The sequence below is a fragment of the Erpetoichthys calabaricus genome, chromosome 1 (genome assembly GCF_900747795.2).
Source record: "Erpetoichthys calabaricus chromosome 1, fErpCal1.3, whole genome shotgun sequence".
NCBI classification, from domain to species: domain Eukaryota; kingdom Metazoa; phylum Chordata; class Cladistia; order Polypteriformes; family Polypteridae; genus Erpetoichthys; species Erpetoichthys calabaricus.
Window position 1 is genome coordinate 276674926 of NC_041394.2, and position 24849 is coordinate 276699774.

Genomic DNA, 24849 nt, shown 5'->3' on the forward strand with positions numbered 1-24849 from the left:
CACCACTCACATATTTTAGTAAAAAAGATGAGCTAATCCTTTCTCTCAGTAAAAGCACCATTTAGCTTGTCTATAATAAATCATGTTCCAGTACCACCATGGCCAGATTAAAGTATATATAATATTACCTTATACAACATGGATAATATTCTTATCCTTGTTCCTCTGGCTTCATTCTTAGATCAACTATGTTTGCACAGGCAAACTCTTCAACTCTTATACATCTTCAAGCTGCTGGACAATAATTTTTAATTTTCTTTACACATGTACCAGATGGAATCATTTCTTCAACCTGATTTGAATATTTATAACTATTACATCAGCTACATACCATTTCCAGTTCTTACCACACAGAGAAGAGGCCTCCTCATTTACACAAGAGATACAGAAAGTGTGACAGTATCCACTGTGTCTACTTGTGGGGTATCTACAAAAATAAAATAAAAACTATCTTAGAAACAAATTGTTTGTTGCCCTTTTTTTCAACTTATGTACAATGTAAAAATGCCCCCTTCTCTCTTTCAGTCCTTCTTGCCAGTAAAAAGTATTTTTTTGTGACCATAATTATAAAAAGATTAATTGAGCTGCCTATGTTGGCATTACATAATATCATCAAACCCACTGAATCCAATTCAGGATCCCTGGGGAGTCCATGTCCCAGGACAACTAGGCATAAGGCAGTCAACCAACCTGGAAGGGGCACAAGTCCATTCCAGAGCCATCTATAGCAGTGGTTCCCATCCTATGGTCTGCAGTGCATTATCAGGTGTTCCGCAGCTGCATTATTAATTTGGTATTACATGCTTTGATTTTATTCTGAGCCTACCAACATTTTTAGTGATCTTAAATGTGATAAACAGCCTTATGGTTTGTAGCAGTTTTTCTTGAACTATGGGTGGGATCACAGGTACTTACTTCTGTGATGGATCATCACACAATTGTGTGTTACATCTTGATAATTTCTGGGACCCTGCAGGCCATGTAAGCCCATGCGGAAGTCCAGTCTTGGTGGTAGGGTTGTTAGCTAAATGCACGTCACAGTGGCCATGGAAAACTAGTCACTTCCTCATCTCATGTTCACTGTTACAGCAAAAATCTGAATAGTGGTGCAAATAAGTTTTGCTTTAAGTTAAGGGTGCGTCTCCTAACACTATTTTAAAGTGGTTTGACAAATCTTAATCTAGTGATTTGTTGGAGTATTTGTTGCATCACTGAGAGCTGTAAGAACACAATATAAAAAGAGTGGCACAAGCTGTAGAGCAGAGTCCTTGAAAATGCAGTGCAACACTGGTAAGATTAAACATGTCAAATCAGACTTTCTGCCAAATTATTTATCAAGATTTATGTTGCCTCCTGTACAAGGGACCAGTAACAAACCGAAATTTGTTAGTAATAATTTAGCTGCACAACTCAACTGATTTACAAAGTTTGTTGAATTGTTAACTTAAAACCAAGTTGTTGGATCTATTTGTGAACTCATTTAGAAAAATGCATCAGAAAAATTTATTCTTTAACTGTGGAGCTCCTTTGATAAACATTGTTTTTAAAAAAAATTATTTGAGACAAAGTAAAAAAACAGAATTAATATTTTTACCACTGTATTCCTTATTTGGCACTGTGAGTAAAGTGACCAAATTAAGTGGCCGTTCATACTGACTTTTGAAAAATCAATACATCCTTAAGACATTTCCTTTAGGATGAAGTTTTATTAAAGCAGATAAAATTCAACAGTAAGAATTTACTCTGGCAGTGTATCCATTTCAGGAATCCATTCCCTCTTTTGAATGATAATTACTGTTTTTATTAACAATATGTTTACCTTTTTTACTTGAAAACTCACCTCTCCCGGTCATTTGGTGGTCAAGACTCCTCTCTTCAATTCAAAAAGTCTCTCCCATGAGTCTTTGACTTTCCTGTTTATGTATGTGCTTATAATTCAGGAAGTAACTACAGTACTTAAAAATATTTTTGCAAAAAACAAATACATTTTGCATGTTTTGAGCTGGAAACTGGATAAAAGACAAGTGGATTATGTGACAAGAGTAGCATGAGATTTTTTTTTTTCATTTTTCCCTGGACTTTTTCACATTGTTTGCCACTGTAGAGCAACTGGGCACCACCACTGAGATCTATCATGTTATGTTTCTCCATTCTGCATGAAAAAATGAGATTAAAAATTTTTCTCAGCCTTCATCTAAGTCAATGCTTATGAATGTCTCTTAATTTTAATTTGCATATATACATAAATTGTTGCAGTGTTATGGACTAGGGCCGAGGCAATAGTTGATGGTATAAATTAAAGCTGTCATTTTTTTTTTTTAAACTTGCATGTCTCACACGAAAACTTTCAAGCAGTCTTACTTGCAGCATATATTATTTATTTCATGTTATATTCCTGTGCTATGCATCATTGTGGGTTCTCCTCCTCCAGAGTTGATGGAGGGGCAGAGAAACTAAAGACTAATACAGCGATAGGGGACTGACCAACTTATCCCTTACACAGTTGCTCCATCTGAGAGGTCACTGTGAATTGCCAGTTCATGCCCAGCTCAGCGAATAAAGGTGACTTTCTCCTTTTTGATGAGTCATTATATTTTGTTTGTAGGCATATTTAACAGGGCTCAGTATATAGACCATGAAACTGGGGAAGCCACCCAGGCCCGGGCTACTTTTAACCTAGTATTAGTAATGAGTAGTGTTGATCAGTGAATTACATCAAAGTAGTATTCGCAGCGAATTTGCTGTTGAATTAATTTAATTCGTTAATTCGTTGAATTATTTAGTGACAATTCATCCGGTTTAGGAGAACTTTCTTCCCCAGTGCCCTATAATGCTTTGTGAAGCTAACATGACATACCCTGTAGAATCAACAAACAACATTGGATGGGACTGCACCCAGTGTATATAATGCTGACCATTTGCATTACAAACTCTGTGGGACTTAGTGGTAGAGAAGGTAAGTAAATAATGCAGGTTCTGAAAATTGTATTTTTATGGAACATATACAGCATAAATAACAAGTTATCTCTGCTGGCCGTCAAATGTGCAGGTTGAACTTTGAGTTCCATGTCAGTTTAAGAGAAGGAGGCGCGTGCCCTATGCATACATAATTAGCCACGTGCAGATAAAAAAACAAACCTTGAATGAGCCCTGAGGAAAACTTTAAAGATGATTGCACCATTATCCAGTCAAAACTAGTTTGGTTAGTCCTTCCCCATTGACTTCAATGCATTTCGCCAAGTTTGTCCATTTTCAGGAGCACTGCCATGATTTTTTCAAACTCGAGGTGAACCATCACTAGTGATGAGCCACCAATATGAACAGAACTGAATTTGTTTCCCTTGGTAAAAATAATAGTGAAACTATGCAGCTAAGTGACCAGTTAAATCCGTGCCATTGGTACAGGAAGAATGGTGTTTAATATCCATAAAAACTTAAGAGCGAGTGGACTACACTTCTCATGAAGCAGCAAGAGTACCCTGTGGCTGAGAATAGGCATCAGTGCATCGTGCACAAAGTTTGAAAGGGAAGAGCGTAGGTATACTTGTTGTAGTTCTGGTGCTGCGGTACTTGCAGTCTCCAAGTGCCCGTTGTTTCACACTCTTTACATTGTTCCTTTAGGCAGCTCACTAACCTTAAAATGACAGCTCATTCTAAAGTTGTTCATTTGATTATGAAATGGCAGCTCATCCTGGGGGACACTGATCCCAAGGCTAATGCACTTGTCAATGAGACTAGGCTTTTTTTTGCAGCATATTGTTTGCACTCATTAGAAAAGGTAAAATATGTGCTAACAAGCCACAATCAAACAGAACGAAGAATGATTTCTTTTCAATAACACATCCCAAGCTTTCCGCAGTACACAAGTAGAGTAGCTAATTAGTTGTAATCCACAACCACTTCTCCATCACTCGACCTCCCACATAGGTGATGGTATTGTATATCAGTACAATAATGTATTTTAATAACAATATGTAATGTTGTAAGTAATGTTTTTTTAATAACAATATGAATATATGAAATTTTAATACATCACGTAACTGTTACTTACTTTTTTGGTTTTGTGTTGTCTTTGTTAATTTGTGTCACCTCTCTTATCCATTGTTGATTGAACATCACTATTTAAGATAAAACTGCACCAACTGAACATGACAACGGTGTAGCATAAAGTGGACATTTTGCTAGGGCTCAGTGGAACACCAGGCCTGTCAAGACAGCAGATTTAACAGAGATAAAGACATCCAGTATCACCTCCCCACATCTTGCATTCCAAAGTAAGTGACTGAACTGTTTTACCAGGGCCAGCTTGCACTTCATGTGATAACAAAGGTATAAATCAAGAGTTGCACTGTCATTGTTGCAGCAGACTCTCTGCAGACCTCTTCTTACCAAAGGAACCAAATAGACATCCAAGTCCAGAACAAAGAGATAACATTCAACGAATGACAACCAAAAAAATACTCTGCTTTTATAACTGGAAATGAATTTAATTCAACCAACTTTGAGGGAACTCTCTGAGAACTCTCTCTCTCAAACCAAAAAGCCAATCCCTCTTTGGGGAGTTGAAAACTGGCAATCTCTTGTCTTCAAAGCCGAGACCTTTCTACCAAGCTAAGCTCTGCCAGTAACCGTGCCAGCATTTTGAGAAAACAGAGAAGCAGATAAACAAATATTACTCCAAGTAGAGAACTTCCGCAACTAAACTCTTATACAAGAAAGCATAATGCTTTTCCCTATGAAGTTGCAGACAACACAGTAAGGATCTTAACTGAGAAAAGCACAGAACATTTGAACAAAGGACCACATCGCAAAGAGAAACACTCCATTCCAACACAAGAAGAATCCACCATTTGAACCTGGACCACCAGAAACAGCAACAACTCCACACAACATTTAACATCACCTTTAAAGACTTGGTATCGTAAAACTGTTTCTGTGTAAAGATAAATTAGAACTCAAAATAGCAGATCAAAGGCCAGGCTTTTATATGTTCCATGTTGGTCTGTTTATTCTGCCTTGTGTCCTGCCTTATATGTCAATATATATGCAGTTAGCATATTTCTATAAGCCTTGTATTTATCAATAAATCGTATTATTCAGCCTTTTAAAACAAATGTGCTTCAGTTACCTTGATATAAGTCCAACAGCCACAGACCATCTCCTAAAGCAGAGAAAGGTAAGGTAAATAAAGTAGGAGCCTTACCAAATTATTTAATCGATTACTGTATTGCTGAAAGACAAAACTGATAATTAACGAAGTTATATCTCTTATTTTATACAAAGGTCTCAACCAGTATCAAATATCAAAACACCATAAAAGAACATGCAAGTAAGAATTTCATTGTACTGCTGCCACCATAAATCTTCCACCCCAGCCCATTCCCTATAATAAAAACTGAAAGATGCATATTTCATTTCTTACTTTATAATCGGAACCTTCGAGTTCTCTGGCAAGCTAAGGGAAAGAAAAAAAATATTCAGAGTTAGACTTCCATATTAACAATGCATGAAAATAAAATACGTTTTGATACGCACAGTGTTTCCTTAGAATGAAGACTTATCTTCTGAATTCTATGAGGATTTAAATTATGGAAATATCCACTTCTGCTGATTATGACTCTTGCAGCTTTTGACATGCCAGGTCAGTCTACTTTCTGGAAGCAGCTTTCTTTTTTTATATCAACAATCCTCCTTGGCGTGGCATCTTGATGTGTTACGTGTCACAAGGGTGCAGGCAGTTTCAGCTTGTTGAGGAGGCTTTGGGATTACCCAAAGTTGGTTAACATTATCTTGTGCTGAAGCATAACAGCTTGCTGGCAATTATCATTTGCCATCCATAATTGGATGAGCCATATATTCAGAATGTCGGATTCCAAAAGAAAAGCTTGGAGCTTTGAGTTTTGTACAGGTCACCTTCAAAAATAAGAAAAGAAAAAAATTACTGTGGTAATGAAAAATGTGCTATTGCAGATGAAATAAATGAAACGCTAATGGTACTTTTATCTATAAACCTAAACAATGACTAGGAAATCTCAATTTATACCATTCTAAATCTAAACTGGGCATTATTTAACAGTAGTTGTTCCACATCAAACATTGGAATATGGAAATTTAAACTAGTTTTTAAATAGTTAAGCTTCAAAAAACTAGGGTGAATCCCAAATAAGTCACTTTCTATGTGGAGCATGCAGGTTTCTAAAGGGTTTTCTCTTAATGCCCAGATAGTCTTCCTAAATTCCAAAGATGTCCAAATTACAATGACAGGTTTTTCTAAATTGGACCAAAATGAGTGTGAGTAAGTATATGAGTTAGTGCCTTATATTATAGACTAGGGATCTGTCAATGTTTTGTTTCTGCCATGTCCCACTGCTAAAGGGGTAGGATTAAGAACGCCACCACCCAAAAAGGGACATATGGATGGATTAATTCAAATGTTACATAATGTTACATAATGTAATTTAAATTACTGCTAAATGTATTTAACATTGTAGTGGTTTACATATTTCTTAACATATTATCTATGAATAGGCACATTAAATACATAGTATAACTCAGATTTTTTTCTTACCACTAACCTTGAAAATCCCAGCCCTCATGTTCTTGGCAAAATTAACACATAAATGACCTAACTGCAGTATGAATTTCTAACATCGTTGTTGTCTGTGGTGGCTGTTTTGTCACTCTACCATAACAGGCTTATAACACTGTGACAAACTATGCACAATTTAACAGGTTGAACGCTGAATGTTATTTAAACAATTGAAGCGGCAAATAAAGTGTTGGATCATACTGTAAAAACTAAACTGTTTTGAATATTTTAGGAACATTGTGCTCAGTCTGTAATATGCAAGTGAGACCACATCTGGAATGTTGAGTGTAGTTCTGGTCTTTAAAAAAAGACCTAAACGTTCTAGAAGATGTTCCCTACTTTAGCTATGGAAATTTAATTAAATCTCTTTAGTTGAAACAGAAAAGACTATAGTCATGTGAAAAAGTAAACATTATTTTTTTTCTTTTAAAACATTTCTGGACATACAATGACATCATCTACATTTAAACAATACATTTAGAAAAGTGCAATTTAAAATTTGACTTTGATTCAAAGAAAAACATATGTACCACTTCTGTCAGTGGAAAAAGAATGGACACCTTTGGCTGGTATTGCCCCCTTTGGCAGAAACAGCTTCAAGTAATTGTTTCCTGTAATTGTCTACCAGTCTCTGATACTGACGGGGAGAAAGTTTTTCCAACTCTCCCTCCATACAGAATTCTTTTAACTGTATGATGTTTGAGGAGCCAGTTTCATGAACACAACCACATACAACCAATTGTCACCAATTAACCTAACCAGCATATCTTTGTGGATGTGGGAAAAAAATGGGAGAACCCAGAGGAAATACCATGAAGATAGGGAGAACATGAAAATTCCACATGTACAACAACTGGGTCTGGCATTTGCATCTAGCATGCAGCAGCAGTAACCACTGTGCTACCATGCCACACAAATTTTATTTATTTTTTTTAATAACTTACCATTTCTGGAAAATGTGTTCCTGGTCCTGGTTTTTGTGTTGAATCACCTGGCATAGTGTTGCGTCCTATCATACTGTACTGAGGAGATTTGTGTTTATACGAACTGGGATCAGTCACTTTATATGTGCCTGGACCGGGAGACTTGGCGGAGACAAAAAACAAAAAAAAAAGAACAATCACAGTAAATTTTGTTAATCAAATAAAATATAATTTAAATTTCTTTTTGCTTAGTATGTATAATTTTTGTGATGTGTGCGAACAGCAGGAATCTCACATTGTATAACGGACTATGGGACGAGGAGCTAGAAAAGAGCATAACTGATACACTTTTTATACATCAGTACTAGTAGTGATTCTAATGTTTCAAAGGCAAAAATAAAATACATTTTCTTTTATTTTTTTTATTTTTATTAATTTCACTTAATCATTGCTCTGGTCTAAAATGTTCTTATAATGCCAAGTACTTCCCTAGACAAAAGACTACCCTGAGAATGGTTTGTAAAGATCTGTCATGCTAATAATTAAATATGAGCTCTAGGTAGGGACCAGAAGAATGCACCTTAACATAATGCTATTATGATGTAGGAGCAGCATGTCATGGATTGCGGATGGCTTAAGATAACAGGCCTGGAGTTAATATTGTAAAACAACAACAAGTATGCTTTCCTCTTAGAATGACTAGCTACGTTAATGCCATCAGAATATTCCAGACCTTGAGATGAAGGACAGGTTATATGGTAGACCACAACTTCTACTCCTGTATAAGGAGAAATTATTTATCAGTAGTCAGCAAGTCAAGGCTGCCAAGTTATAATTCAGTCTTTCCAGGATTCTGGCTGAGCACGCTGTGGGTCATTATTCACTACAAAAATATGACTTTCAGCTCAACTCAGCTTGCTGTAGTATATTACCATAACTCAGTTGCAAAATGCAAATTGGAAGATGCTTTGGATGTTTTAGATTAAACACCTGTTAAACAGAGGTCATAAGGGCTGTGGTGGCATTACACTTCTATTAGGAATCTCATTTTATTACAATTTTATTGTTAATATACTAGCTGTGTTACCCATGCTTTGCCCAAGAGATTTCGTAAGACAAGTGCCATTGGTTAATCAGATGTATCAGAAGTACTACGTTACTAAGTACTTTTTTGTATGCAATTTTTTCCCCCGACCAAGGCCAAATATTATTGGCAGGCAGTGTATTGGAGTGGTTAAAGCTTTGGACCTAGGACCTCAAACCTTGAGGTTGTCCGTTCAGATCCTGCTACTGACACTGTGTGACCATGAGGAAGTCACTTCACTTGCCTGTGCTCCAACTGGAAAAACAAAAGTAATATAACTAGTTGCATCGCCGATGTTGCAAGTTGCCTTGGAAAAAGGCATCAGTCAAATAATAAGTAATAATAATATTTTTAGGCCACTTGTCTATTAGAAAAACATTCCTGCATTAGATCAATTCCTACTTTTCCTTGAGGCTTGGCTTTTGTTGATGGTCATTGCAAAACACAATTTTACAAAATGGTGTATTCTTTTCAATTAAAATGGGTAATCAATAGGAATAATGTGAAATTTGAGTATGTAATCATTAGATGTTTCTGATTTTCATTTATTTGTGATGTTCACTGATATTTCTTTTTGTGTTTTTCATCAGTTGTATGTTTTCCCCCATTTAAGACAGCAGATGTGAATATAAAGAATTTGGGAGAGTAGAGTGAGGGCATCCCAGCTCAAAGTAAGCAGATGCACATGTAAATGTAAACAATTTCAGTGGTCAAGGTGGTGATCCTACATCAAAGTCTGTATATAGGAGTGTATATTACAATGGAGTAACTCATGGGGAACCTGTTAAAGTTTAAACTGGCACCGTCTGCCATATCGTGTCTTGAATTAGAGAACACCACTTCTGATTCTAATTCTCTCTCACTCCCTTTTTGCTTCTTGGAAAGCAGCACCTACACCCATAGCAATAGCACCTGACACCCTCTTTGAAACTTTTAGTGTGCTTGCTAACCACTGAGTATGGCATCTTCATTTAGCATCACTGAACTTTCTCTTTCCATTTCACATCACACTGTACATGCCAAACGTGATGATGATTCTTTTTTTTTCCCTATTCAAGACACTACCCCTTCCTCAGTCATCCATCCACCATATAAGTTAGTGGTGCTTGTAATCTTTTTAGTTGGTCAATAAAAGTTGTCATTTTGACTTCTTATTAAAGTTAAGTAATGAAAAAGTGACAAGTGATACAAAGCGTAGACTTATAACCATGCTACATTTTTTATTATACCAAATGTAAAGTTTACATTTTTAGTAACAATGCCTCCTTTTTTACAGTCTCTATTATTAATCAGTTTTCAACAGAAAAGTTTACTTTGTTCTTGTATAGAAAGGTGTTTTATTGTTTTACAATTTTCTGCTTACAGTTACATTAGTACAATCTAGGAAGCCTGTGTTATGATCTCAGTGTGTGCAGTGCTGTACTCAAATGGAAAGACTTTTTTATACTAAAATAAGCTCTCTTACAAAACAGGGCAACTTGCCATGCACTTAAAAAATTCAAATCAGCCTGTGTAGCTTGTGGGGACCATTTGTATAAATAGCATGATAATCATCTCTCTTTATCAAGCTAAGTTGTTGTCAGTTTGTGATTATAACTTAAGATAATGCTATTGTGGCGGCTGGAAGTGCTGTGCCTCTAAAGACATGATTCACACGCACTGCAGTGTGGGAGGAGGCGGGGTGATGAGGGAATAGGCAACAGTTGTATAGAGTTAAAGCACGTTCAATAAACAGTCAGTAGTTTTTCCCTGCATTAAGAAAACGTTGTCTGGGGTGTTTTCTTTCCTCACAGGGAACTACAGTGGTGACCCCGACGCTCTTGGACAATTCCAGAGTTACGTTAGTCATGTCTGCCAACGCGGTGGCGCTAAAGTTACGGGAGTTTTGGGAACAGCAAACCGCATCGTGGTTCGTCCAAGCAGAAGCCCCTACTCCCCCTAACACACCTGCACCTACTGGGTATTCAGATGTTAATCGCACTCGGACAGGGCGCATAGTGCGCGCCCCCACCAAAGTTAACGTTGTCCATGCATGTGAATGTGCGCGCCTCTGAAGATGCAATTCACACGCACTGCATTGTGGGAGGAGGCGCGGTGATGAGGGAATAGGCAACAGTTGTAAAGAGTTAAAGCACATTCAATAAACGGTCAGTAGTTTTTGCCTGTATTAAGAAAACGTCTCTCCTGTTTTCTTTCCTCGCAGGGCGCTACACTATGTTTCTAATGATTTCTCACTGAAGATCTTCCGGTGGGTGCAAATGTACAGACTGGTTCATGTCTAGAGGGATTCTGAAAGTGGTTCATGTCTAGAGGGATTCTGAAAGATTTTCCAACACACCATACCATGAGTTAAAACCCTACTTACTTTATGCAAGTCTTCCATAAAACTTCCAATAGTACTTTTCCCACTCAAAGAATAAAAAGGAGCTGATGTTCTGGTCACTACTTTAGGTCCCAGCATAGGTGGAAGTGTGTATGCTGCTGGTCCTAAGAAAAAAAATAAAACTGGTAAACTAATTTTGGATACTCTCATTGTAACAGCTCCAGATAACTTCAAGTTTGAGATGTACAGTACATCCGGAAAATATTCACAGCGCATCACTTTTTCCACATTTTGTTATGTTACAGCCTTATTCCAAAAAGGATTAAATTCATTTTTTTCCTCAGAATTCTACACACAACACACTATAACCACAACTTGAAAAAAGTTTACTTGAGATTTTTGCAAATTTATTAAAAATAAAACAATTGAGAAAGCACATGTAGATAAGTATTCACAGCCTTTGCCATGAAGCTCAAAATTGAGCTCAGGTGCATCCTGTTTCCCCTGATAATCCTTGAGATGTTTCTGCAGCTTAAATGGAGTCCACCTGTGGTAAATTTAGTTGATTGGACATGATTTGGAAAGGCACACACCTGTCTATATAAGGTCCCACAGTTGACAGTTCATGTCAGAGCACAAACCAAGCATGAAGTCAAAGGAATTGTCTGTTGACCTCCGAGACAGGACTGTCTCGAGGCACAAATCTGGGGAAGGTTAGAGAAAAATTTCTGCTGCTTTGAAGGTCCCAATGAGCACAGTGGCCTCCATCATCCGTAAGTGGAAGAAGTTCGAAACCACCAGGACTCTTCCTAGAGCTGGCCGGCCATCTAAACTGAGTGATCGGGGGAGAAGGGCCTTAGTCAGGGATGTGACTAAGAACCCGATGGTCACACTGTCAGAGCTCCAGATGTCCTCTGTGGAGAGAGGAGAACCTTCCAGAAGGACAACCATCTCTGCAGCAATCCATCAATCAGGCCTGTATGGTAGAGTGGCCAGATGCAAGCCACTCCTTAGTAAAAGGCACATGGCAGCCCACCTGGAGTTTGCCAAAAGGCACCTGAAGGACTCTCAGACCATGAGAAAGAAAATTCTCTGGTCTGATGAGACAAAGATTGAACTCTTTGGTGTGAATGCCAGGCGTCACGTTTGGAGGAAACCAGGCACCGCTCATCACCAGGCCAATACCATCCCTACAGTGAAGCATGGTGGTGGCAGCTTCATGCTGTGGGGATGTTTTTCAGCGGCAGGGACTGGGAGACTAGTCAGGATAAAGGGAAAAATGACTGCAGCAATGTACAGAGACATCCTGGATGAAAACCTGCTCCAGAGCGTTCTTGACCTCAGACTAGGGCGACGGTTCATCTTTCAGCAGGACAACGACCCTAAGCACACAGCCAAGATATCAAAGGAGTGGCTTCAGGACAACTCTGTGAATGTCCTAGAGTGGCCCAGCCAGAGCCCTGACTTGAATCCGATTGAACATCTCTGGAGAGATCTTAAAATGGCTGTGCACCGACGCTTCCCATCCAACCTGATGGAGCTTGAGAGGTGCTGCAAAGAGAAATAGGCGAAACTGGCCAAGGATAGGTGTGCCAAGCTTGTGGCATCATATTCAAAAAGACCTGAGGTTGTAATTGCTGCCAAAGGTGCATCGACAAAGTATTGAGCAAAGGCTGTGAATACTTATGTACATGTGATTTCTCTGTTTTTTTATTTTTAATAAATTTGCAAAAACCACAAGTAAATTTTTTTCATGTTGTCATTATGGGGTGTTGTGTGTAGAATTCTGAGGAAAAAAATGAATTTAATCCATTTTGGAATAAGGCTGTTACATAACAAAATGTGGAAAAAGTGATGTGCTGTGAATACTTTCCGGATGCACTGTATATGCTGTAAATTAAATGCATAAAAATCCAACCACATACATTTGAATGGTTAATATTATCACTAAAAAAAGCACCATGAACATCACCGTAAATGAGAAAGAATGCAAGTTTGCCACAATGGACAAAAATATTAATGTGTATGGACAAGACAAAAAAAAGATTTTCAAGCTACCTTGGTTTTTGCTGCTATGTATATGATTAAAATCTATTTAGTTTCTTGTGAAAACTGACAGAGTCAAAGTCAACATTTAGAGGGTGGAGAATGCTACATTTAGGCAGTTAACACTACTGCAACACTACTAACTACTACTAACACTAACATTACTACAAGTGGAAGACAAATACTCTTTAGAAAATTATAAAAAAAGCTTCTTTGATTTTTAAGAAACATGATTTAATGGTAAATGTTCAATAGATATGACAAGGTTCTATGATAAATTCTATTACCGTATTACAGATTGGAGTGCCCTCATGGAGTCTATTTTTCACGAGGGTAGCCAAGCCTAAAGATTAGTATTCACTAATAAACAATGCTACCTGCATAGACACCGACTGTAAAAACTAATTAAAAAACTGCTGCCTAGCACTAATTTCAGGAAAATGTTGATAAAGGTACCCATGTATAAAAAGAAGTGCTGAACTTAACATAGGCTTTTAAAATCATTAACTTAACATTTTAGTAACATGAACATAAAGCTTTTTGCAGTTATGGTGACCCAAACAACATTATGTGAAGTTTTCACTGTCATGTAAAGGAATGTTGTGTTTAACGCAAAACATGAAAGAAATCTGTATAAAATGGAAACATTTAGCAAACTGCAAATATGGAAGCATAACAAATGAAGTTAATGTATGCACTCAACAATCCATTCATTCATTTTCAAGCCATTTTATTCCAGTTTGCAGCTGAGGAGGCAGCAGCCTATCCTGGTATGAATAAACTCTGGGGCTGTAAACCATCATTTCAAACCAACATTCAATAATACAGAGATAAAATAAATTAGTAATGTTATATAAATGCACTTGCTATTATTAGTATGTTTTCCCATCTTCATATTCCATTATTAATCATTAGTGATTAACTTAATGGAAAAAAAAACCACACACAACTGCACACGGCATCTCTTCAGTGACAGACCCATCTAATGGAATTTGTCAGCTTTCTGTACATTTAGCTTAACATAACACAAAAGAATCTCCATTTGAATTGTTGCATTTTTTTCTTTCTCTGTATGACAGTAGAGCACAGGACTAGGATGACAAAATACCTTATCTGGTACAAATAAAAAAATGTCAGGTGGACTGGGCGAATATAAAGGAATATTTTGTACAAAATTAAATAAATAAAACCATAATATGAAATGTGAGTATAAACAATTAAATGCATCACAAAACATATTGCTTGTTGCTTACTACTGTATGTATTTAATTATTTCAGTGACACCACATGCAACATGAAATAAGTCCTTACATGAAAAATGTCACTTTCACTCATCAAAGCTCAGATGAATTGTTCACAGAATGCTGTTCAGTCACCATATTTACAGATTTCTTATATTTGCAGCTTGGAAATCAAAAGACTGGCTTTTTGCTCTTTGTATTAAGTTAAAGCCAGGGCTCAGGTCAGGTCAGGCCAGGCCAGCCCAGGTCAGGTTGGGGAGCATGTACTGGTACAGTGCATTGCCGCCCCCACCACACAACGAAACAGCTTGAGATCATAGTTGTCAACACCCCAGGCAGACACTCGGTCTAGTCCCATCCTCCGGAAATGACCACCTATTTGCTGCAACCAGGTGTTACGGAGGCGCCCCCTTGGCCTGGTCCAGCCGTTTCAGTCCTCAACAATGAGGATCCTGCAAGCTGGATCACCCTTGGGGAATCACGCCACATGGCTGTAGTGTCGGAACTGATGCTGCCTCAAAATGCAGGTAATGTGTCTCATTCGGACTTGGTGAGCAACCACTTATTCGACACAAAGTCAAACCAGCAGTACCCAAGTATTCTCCGAAGAGAAACAGTACCAAAGAAGTCCAGTCTTCATCTCAGGTCATAGGATAGCATCCATATCTCACAACCATATAGCAAGACAAGAAGCACCAGGACTCTAAAGACTTGGACCTTTATCCTTTTGCATAGATATTGGGAGTGCCACTCACCCCTTTCCCGGGACCTCATGACCCCCCGTGCTCCCGTCTACTGACTTCACAGTAGAGTCACCAGATACATGAATGTCGCTACCAAAGTAAGTGAACCTCTCAATAAGGTCGACACTCTCTCCACAGACAGACACACTGCTGATAGCTATACCCATGAGGTCATTAAAGGCCTGGAACTTGGTTTTTATCCAGTACACTTGCAAGCCCAGACACTCATTTCAGTAACCTTTGCTTCCATTTGAGAGACAGGCATCATCCCAATTGACTGGAAAACATGACTTGTCATATACAGTGGAACCTCGGTTCACGAATGTCTCGGTGCACGTACAAATCGGATTACGACCAAAAAGTTCGCCAAACTTTTGCATCTGTTCACGACCACACACTCTGTATACGAACAAGCCAGTTTCCCTTTCGGTTTGTGCATGTTCAGTCTCTCCCTGTGCATTTCCTGTGCAGCGAGCAAGAGAGAGAGAGCGAGAGAGCGCGATACACACACGAGAGAGAGACACACACACACAGGCAGCGCGAGAGAGAGAGAGACACACACACACACACACACAGGCAGCGTGAGAGAGAGAGACACACACACACAAGCAGCGCGAGAGACAGAGACACACACACACAGGCAGCGTCAGTGTTATTCAATTTTTTTACATTTAGTTTACTATTACGCTGTGCATTCTATGGTTTAATTAACTATATTTGTGCTTAAAAACTAAAAAAAAAAATATATTTACATACAGTTCGTATGGTCTGGAACAGATTAATTGTATTTACATACAATCCTATGGGGGAAATTACTTCGGTTCACGACCAAATCGGGTTAAGACCAGAGTTTTGGAACGAATTATGTTCGTAAACCGAGGTTCCACTGTATCTGGAAAGGAAAGGTTGATTGCCTAGATTGTGGCAACTACAGGGGGATAACACTGCTCTCGGTGCCGGATAAGATCCTTGCTAGGTTCACCCTCTATAGGATCTGTGAAAACTTCACAGAGCAGTCTGGTTTTATAGCTAAGAAGTCTACCATCGACCACATCCTGGGGCTTCCCCTGACTTTCATTTACATTTATTTTTTCATGTCTTCTTTGCTCATGTAGAATAAGCTACAATGTTACAAATGGACTTGAACAGCATTCAGGCTTGGGCAGATTTGTGGGAGAGGAAATTTAAATAAATGTGAAGTATTACATGTAGGAAGTAAAAATGTTACATTTGACTAAACAATGAATGAAAGTAACCCTTATGAGAAGGATCTTGAAGTCATAGTAGACTCGTCCCTATCTACATCCAGACAGTGTACAGAACCGATCAAGAATGCTAATACAATGTTGCGTTATATAGCACCATGTGTGGAGTAAAAGTCAAGGGAGGTTTATCCTTAAGTTTTACAGGTATAACACATGAGTGAAGCCTCACCTGGAGAACTGTGTGCTATTTTGGTCTCCATATAACAAAAAAGACATAGCAGCACCAGAGAAGAGTGACTAGGTTGTATTATGTTATTTTAGGACAAGCTAGGTGAATTGGATGGATTATCTTACTGGGCTGAATGGCCTGTTCTCATCACAGTTCTAATGTTCTAATTTACAATATGGTGTGCAGTATTAAACAAATCTGTTTCATGTTTATGGTGAAGTATTATGAAAACAGGCTGTTTAATGATACTAAATGTCAAAAGCAGGTTACTTTAAATATGAGAAAGTTTCTGGTCTACTTAAAATTTTAGCATAATTTTGTTATTGACATGTAACAAGAACACATCTTTCAAATCATCAAAAAACAATTCTAAAATGTTAATACTGTATTATAAATATTTCATAATAAAGAGTGATCATCGCTATCTGTTTTGAATCACTGTTTAGAAAGTTTAAATGGAGTGCACAACACAAAGAAAATCACTAAGACCCTTTGCTTAGGTTTACCTCCTTTACAAATGCTCAAATGAGGTGGCATCCAGTTCATGTGTAAATCAGTTCTGCTTTTAGAGCTGGACATAGGAACCCAAAAGACAGTGAAACATTATGTATAAAAAGAAGTGGGGGAACAAAGCAAAGATGACATCAAACCATACTTTTATTCATACTTCTTTCATATAAGTATCTACAAGTACATTGCAGACACATTCTGAATTGCCAATAAAATTTATCATGCTCCAGACTGACATAAATTCACTTGACAATGGGTGAAGAATGGCAACGTTTCTGAAAAGCAAACTGGTTTGTGTTGTTTAATCATTTACCTACTAATTCAGATACATTACAGTGAACTTCAATTTGTTAAAAAAAATATGCATTGTTTATATGCATAGATGCTCTAAATTTAAAGCATGGTTCATAAAGTATTGCGTGACAGATGGATTATCCATTTTTAGTAACTCTGACTATAATGTATAAGTAAACCTTGCACCCATGATACTACTGCAAGAGATGTAGTACATGAGATGTAACAGGTACTAAGAAAGAATTATCCTTTAGATATGCATTATTGTTAAAGGATAAGTTTAGTATTTTTCAAGTCAAAGTTATTTCTTCACAAACAATATTATACATACTTTTGAACACAAAATTGTGTTCAAAAGTTAATCGCTTCCTATGAATTTAATAAATATCTTCCCGCACTGATACTTTACATCAGAGGTCCCACCTCTGATCCTGGAGGGCCCCAGTGGCTGCAGGTTTTCACTCTAACCCTTTTCTTAATTAGTGACCTGTTTTTGCTGCTAATTAACTTCTTTTGAATTCATTTTAATTGAATTGTTTTTTAAGATTTGTTCCCCTGAATTTCTTCAACATTTCTCTGAATTGCTTCATTTATTTCCTTAAATGGCCCTCAAACAGAAATGAAATGTGAAGAAAGTGAGCCAACAGAAGAACAACTAAGTCAGGGCCTCAAACTCCAACCAATTTCACTCTAACCAGTTGCTTAATTAGGCTCAGATTCTTTTTGTTAATTAAACCCGTTCTTTAATTCCATGGCTTGTTGCTGCTCTCATTGTGCAATAGTAGACACTTACGAAACTGTTGATTTTCTCTTTTCTAAGAGCACAGTTAAAATGTTTTGGGGACCTGAGCAGATCAGCATTCCGGAGACCTTAACCTTTCTTTATTTTCAGATATTGCATGATGGAAACAATCTAGTGGTCATGTTTTGTCTCATTTTTTATCTCATTATTGTTTGGAAGATAATTAAGGAAAAAGAAACAATTAAGGGATCTGAGTCTTCAATAGCACGTCAATTAAAATTCAATTCAAAAGAAGTTAACTAGCAGCAAAACAGGTTACTAATTAAGAAAAGGTTTAGAATGAAAACCTGCAGCCACTGGGGCCCTCTAGGACCAGAGTTGGGGATCCATGAAATACATTGTTATCTAAGGGGTATGGAGGAAAAACTTAAAAACGTACCAAAAACGTACATTTGTCAAGTCAAGGCAGTTGCTGAGTATTAATCCACATCTTGAGACTGCACACATATTGTAAAACAGTTTATACATGTAAAAAAAACACTAATATGAGATTCAGACATTTTAAAAGAAGACCAGCCGAGTGGTGATTTCCTCTCGACACACCAAATCACAGTAATATTTTTGTGCCACATGGTTGATTTTGTTTGATTTGCTTCCATATTTACATTAGAATTCACACAAGTGAATAGAAAATGTATCCTTACCATAAGAAAAACAGTACCAGAAATATGAGTATTTCCAGATCCCTTTTGTTGTTATAAACCTGTGTCAGAAACAGAAGGCGTGGATCAATACTCGACAGCTGTCTTGGCTTGAAAAATGGATGCATTTGGTAAGTTATTCAACTTTTCCTCCATGCCCTATAACCTCCATTATAGAGCAGGCCAGATATTTATTTTTATTTATATAAAGTGGTTAACTTTTGAACTCAATTTAGCATGGCTAATGCATATGTATCACATTGTTCAGAAATAATGCTTGACTTGAAAAATACCATACTTATCCTTTAAAAAGCATAATCAATATTACAAACAAATGCTTGTACGAAAGTAATACTCCTTTAACTCAAAAGCATAAACTATTTTCGATATTATTATAAGGCTATAAAAATATCAAGGTCTGATTTTCATATACCTTATGGAGAACAAGGGAGACACTTGGCCATGCTAGCTCAATATTATAAGATTTTTTTAAAACCATTTTATGAAAGGCATCCTACTTGCCAAGCAGCCACAATTTCTGTATTATCTGCTATGAAGCTGAACTACTTACTAAAGAGGAAAAACCAAATACTCAAAATCAGTTATACAATAACAAGTGTTACAGCAATCTGTATTCTGAGCTGTTTAATGAAAATATTCAAAGCTTCTGATTATGAAAAAATACAATATTTATACTCTCCCTTTACATATAATTTGGCAAATTTGTTTTTTGTAACTGTGTAATAAGAGACGATTACTGTTCAGTTTGCATGTACACTTTACCAACTTTCAGGTGCTCCATATCTGGAGGACAGGAAATGCCTTCCCAAAACACATTTCATAATTCTCAGGTCTTAATATTTTGCAATAAATATGTATTATTTAAACAAAAAGTATTTACTTCACCTACTGATTATTTTTTCATATTAGGTATAGCATTATTAGCATTACAAGAACACATTTTATTGTTGTATAAAGATTGAGCCTAGACAAATATTTAATGAAAAAACTCAAAAATGTGTTTGACATTGCATATTAATTTTTAAGACTTAATAATAATAATACATTTTATTTATACAGAGCTTTTCCTATGCTCAAAGCACTTTATAAAAATAAAAAAGTGAACAATGGGTATAAAGAAAAAGATCAAATAAAGAACTATTGATACAAAATTATATCAATATAAAACACCAAATTACAGACAAATACAAGGTAAACAAAGTACTGAATTAGAACAAAAATCCAGAACAACAAACACACAAAATATATACATGAAAACCATGAATAAATGGCATAATCTGTAATGAATGAAAAAGACACATAAAAGGAATTTAAATGTAAGCTGGGATTGTCAACGCATATATTAAAATTACCCAGAAAGATTATCTGGAAAACAGCACTTCACTGACACAGTCCCTGGCTGCCTGTCAGCCCACTTCAATGACTGGCTTCAGGCCTGACTTTTGGTTTTGAAAGTTCAAAAATATAAGCAAAGTTCACAAAATGTATTCCCAAATCCACCAAAGGATGGATGATCATAACCCTCCACTGGGGATGAAAAGGCAAACAAAGAATATTTTTAAATAAATGATTTGTTGCAAACAAAAGGGTTACATTTCTGAAAAAAAAAAAAAACTTAACATTGCCAAACAAGGCAAAAAGGAGTTGCCTAAAAAAGCAATCTATAGCAACCAAGTTCCAAAACGCTAAACAAAAATCAATTATCATTAATCAGAGCAAAAATGTCAAAAAACCAGAAAAAAAAATCCAAAAGATAAAAACAAACAATAAGAACACAACTCTCCATGCAAACAGACCACAGAGGGTCTGCAATTCCCATAACCCTTTGTAAGGCTGAGAGCAGTCCCTCATTGGAAAGGTGGTGGTCCTGCCTCTTGAGGAAGCATCCACAAAACTTAAGGGTAACAGTAGAAAATGAATCCACACAGAGAAACCAAACACTTAATAAATGTGACAAAAATACATAATTATAAAATAAGCAAAAATAAATAACTAATAGCATGAATAATACAAATTAAGCAGTTAAAAATGAATGAAAAAGATACAATATAGATACAGCCAATATTTAGTTGGGTTGTTTAGATTCTGTACAGATATCAACCACAAAATATACTACATGTATATGTCAATTGAGAAAACTGATGTTACAATCCAATATCAACCCTGTATATTTTATTCAGCATTATTTGGATGGTATGTGCTTATATTGTATTATTATGTACAAGTCAGGTCAGGTTGTGGAGCATGCACTGGTACAGCATGTTGCCACAACCACCACACGACGAAACAGCTCAGGACACGTGCCCAAGTCCCACCCTCCGGAAATGACCATTTATCTGACGCAGGCAGGTGTTACGTGGGCATCCCCTTGGCCTGGTCGAGCCACTCGGGTCCTAAACAATAAAGATCCTGTGACCAGGATCACCCTCAGGGAATCATGCCACATGGCCACAGTGCTGTAACTGACACTCCCTCACAATGCAGGTAATGTGCCTTATTTGGTACTCCATGAGTAATCGCTCATTCAACACAAAGTCAAACCAGAGGTACCCAAGGATTCTCTGAAAGAGACACAGTACCGAAGGAGTCCTGTCTTTGTCTCAGGTCAATGGATAGTGTCCATGTCTCACAACCATATAGCAAGACAGGAAGCACCAGAACTCTAAAGACTTGGACCTTTGTCCTTTTGCATAGATATTGGGAGTGCCACACACCCCTTTCCAGAGATCTCATGATCCCCCATGCTCTCCCAATCCATCTACTGACTTCATAGGATGAGTCACTAGAGACATAAATGTCACTATCTGACCTCTTGACAAGTTTGACACTCTCTCCGCAGACAGACACACTGCTGATGGCTATGCTTAAGAGGTCATTAAAGGCCTGGATCTTGTTTTTTATCCAGGACACTCGCAAGCCCAGACACTCAGACTCCCTGCTCAGTCTCTCGAGAGCCCCGATCGGAGCCGTCATTGACTCCTCAAAGATCACAGCATCGTCACCAAAGTCAAGATCAGTGAATCTTTCTTCACCAACAGATGTCCCACAGCCACTGGGACCCCACAACCTTGCCCAACCATTGTGAACCAGCTGAGGGTAGGGTAGACTACAGGAATCTGTGTTATCCGCGGTGAACTTCTCCCAGCTGGTGGTAAGGCTGTCCCCCTGGCACTGAAAGCAATCTTTGTTTCCATTTGGGAGACTGGCATCATCCCAACTAACTGGAAAACTGGACTTGTCATCCCTAACCAGAAAGGGAAGGGTGATCGCCTGGATTGCGGCAACTATAGGGGGATAACACTGCTCTCAGTGCCGGGTGGTCCTTGCTAGGGTCGTCCTCAATAGGATCTGTGATCACTTGCTCACCTACCAGCAACCAGAGCAGTCTGGTTTAACAGCTTAGAAACCTATCATTGAACGCATCCTGGCATTGAGGGTTCTCATGGAGCACAAACATGAATATCGGCAGAGTTTCTTTGCAAGCGTTCGACTCAGTTAATCGAGCTGCCCTGTGGGACATCCTGAGACTCTGTGGGATCTCCTCAAGCTTGCTGGATATCTTGGCCAGCCTGTACATTGTTACTGTGAGTGCTGTGCAGAGTGGAGGCAGTTCCTCTGTGTTTTTTTCCACAGTTGATTCTGGGGTTCGTCAGAGGTGTGTTCTTGCCCCTACTCTGTTCAATGCTTGCATTATTTGCTTACATTATTAAATTATACTGTACTATATTTAAAAATAACTTTTAAAATTACACTTAATTGCCTTTGGACGTATTCTAATACTTATAAAATGTTCAGTCAGTACAGTATTTGTCACAATTTTTTGTTAGAATTAGAATGAGCACCAGCTGTCATTTGTAATTTGTCAGTAAATTAAGCAATGCATACATGCAAGGATTTTATCAGAAAATCTAATGACAGCTGAAATGTGATGCAAAATATAAGAACAGCTTTCACTTGGAATGAAAAACAGTTGTACATGTAACACAGAGAACTAATTGATGTTCACAAAATTTTAAAAAGGAATAAAAAATATACAAAAAAACAAAATAAACCAATACTTTTATTAATATGGATTATTCCTAAAAATGTGCATTTGGCACTTTACGGCACACATTTCTCACTGCATGAACATTTTACTACATTTGTTTATGAATTAAAAATATTTCTGAATTTATTTTCTTAACCCCCATTCTCTATTATCATGGCCACCATTACATCATTGGATGCCTGGAAAATTTAGCTCCATTGCCACACAGGACACACTTGTTCACACCCGTACTCTCACCCACATTAGCACATCCTTGTAATATGGGAGACAACTGATATATCAAAAAAATCTACCAGGACATGGAGACAATATGCAAACTCAACACAGACCATTTCAAGGTTTGGAAATGAACCTGGGTTCCTTGAGCTATGAAACAGCACCACTAATCCCGCAGTGCTCAACATTTTGTAGATTTTCTTTAAAATCTAAATAATCTTACCAGATAATTCACTGAGAACAAAATATATCACATACCTGGTGTCTGCTCATTTTGAAAGCCCTTAGATCGTGCAGAAAGAGAATATGATGGTGCAGAGCAAAAAATACTCCTTCCTGCACTTTCTGGATAATATTGACCTGCAGGGTAAACAAAATTAGTAGTACACTTTGGAGCTAAAAAATGTCTCCCATTATTTGAATGTGTTTATCACTGGTCAGTTTTACAAACATCTAGAGCCTGTCCCAAACAACATTAAATGGGATTCCAAGAAAAATACGTTTCAAAGAAACTATTTAAAAAACTGAACTCAATTTTAGCATCATGCAATTAAAAACAGAGGGGAAAAAGTGGGCAGACTTTCAAATTAGAATATATATTGAATATTACAGTTGATGTACAATAATCATCAGCTCTCCTGACAAGAGTATAAAAGGTCTCCATCTCTGACACAAGTAGGATGGCTTGGCATTGTTGAGGACTGGTATATTTGTAGTCTTTGAGTTGTTTTCCCAATCACTCCTTCTTTCAGTAGATCAAGTATATATAAAACACTGATTTAGGCACAGGAAACTTTCAAAATTTCAAATGGAACACAACATATTAAATTTTAGAAGGCGAAACTATGTCTTAAACAATTAGTATTTTTACTATATAAACTAAAAGAAGAAGAAAGCTTTCAAAATATGAAATTACCTGGGCCAGGAGTTCGAAAAAGGTTCAGATCTTTGGGACGGCCATACACTGAATATGAAGGGGTGCCATCCTTTCCCATCCGTGTAATGCTTGCAGGTATTAAATAACCAGGACCTGGAGAGCATTCCTTAGTTAATGCACCATGGCGGATTCCAAAACTGTAAGCAGGAAATTTGTATTTTCTGGGGTCATGAGAGAGAGTTCCTGTAAATAACATTTGGGTGAAAAACAGCTTCATCAAGGCAACAAAGTATAGTATGATTTTTAACAGCTACTGTTGTAGTGCTTTCTGTAATTGCACTGCAATATTTCCTTTCTGAAATGTAGTTAGGGAAAATACAAGCTCATGTTGTAACTGTGAACGTCAATGCAACAATACTAATGAAAGCTAAAAAACGATAAACAAAGTACTCTATATGGTAATAGCTTTAGGACATCTTAATTGAATTTCAAGTTATTCTTAGTTTAACATGGAATTACTTGAGCATAATTTAAGTGTACTTATTATTGTTACTAAATTATTAATTTAGTGAAAATTCACTTAAAAAAATTGTGATCACACTTAATTTTTTCATGAGCATGTTTATGGTAGTAATCACATACCTGTAGAGCCTGGGAGTGTGTATTTTGGCCCAGGACTACCGTAAAGTGCTGCAATAGGCCCCCTCGGTTTATGAGGTCGCCAGCTTCCTACCCAATTGTCGTCAGACATCTCAAATTGTGGCTTAACTAAGCAAAGAAAAAATTCAAAAAATTCAAGAAATACATAAATAATGACATATTTTTTGTATATTTGATATATTTCAAAATATTTTTAATACCTACTTCTCAAAAAATATAAAAAATCTTACTAGCTGCTGCAAGTGTTTAAAGGCTGTGCATTTTACCTAAAACCAATACAAATCAAATTGTAATTTTATATATATATTTTATATTATATTTATATTTATTGCCATTATAAACAAAACTATAGAAATGCACAAGATGATACAGCTGCAATTATATCATGCATCTCCAT

The 24849-nt window shown here is 37.1% G+C and overlaps 1 protein-coding gene across 1 annotated transcript; it reads right to left on the reverse strand.

The window, feature by feature from the left end:
• Positions 1–5823: 5823 nt before the first annotated feature.
• Positions 5824–24556, reverse strand: LOC114646673 (outer dense fiber protein 3-B-like). Its single transcript, XM_028794977.2, has 6 exons — positions 24435–24556; positions 23832–24035; positions 23174–23275; positions 10962–11083; positions 7534–7674; positions 5824–5913 (listed from the first exon to the last, which is right to left on the reverse strand). Exons 1-6 carry the CDS (start codon positions 24541–24543, stop codon positions 5824–5826), a joined length of 768 nt encoding a protein of 255 aa, XP_028650810.1. The 5' UTR covers positions 24544–24556.
• Positions 24557–24849: the final 293 nt, after the last annotated feature.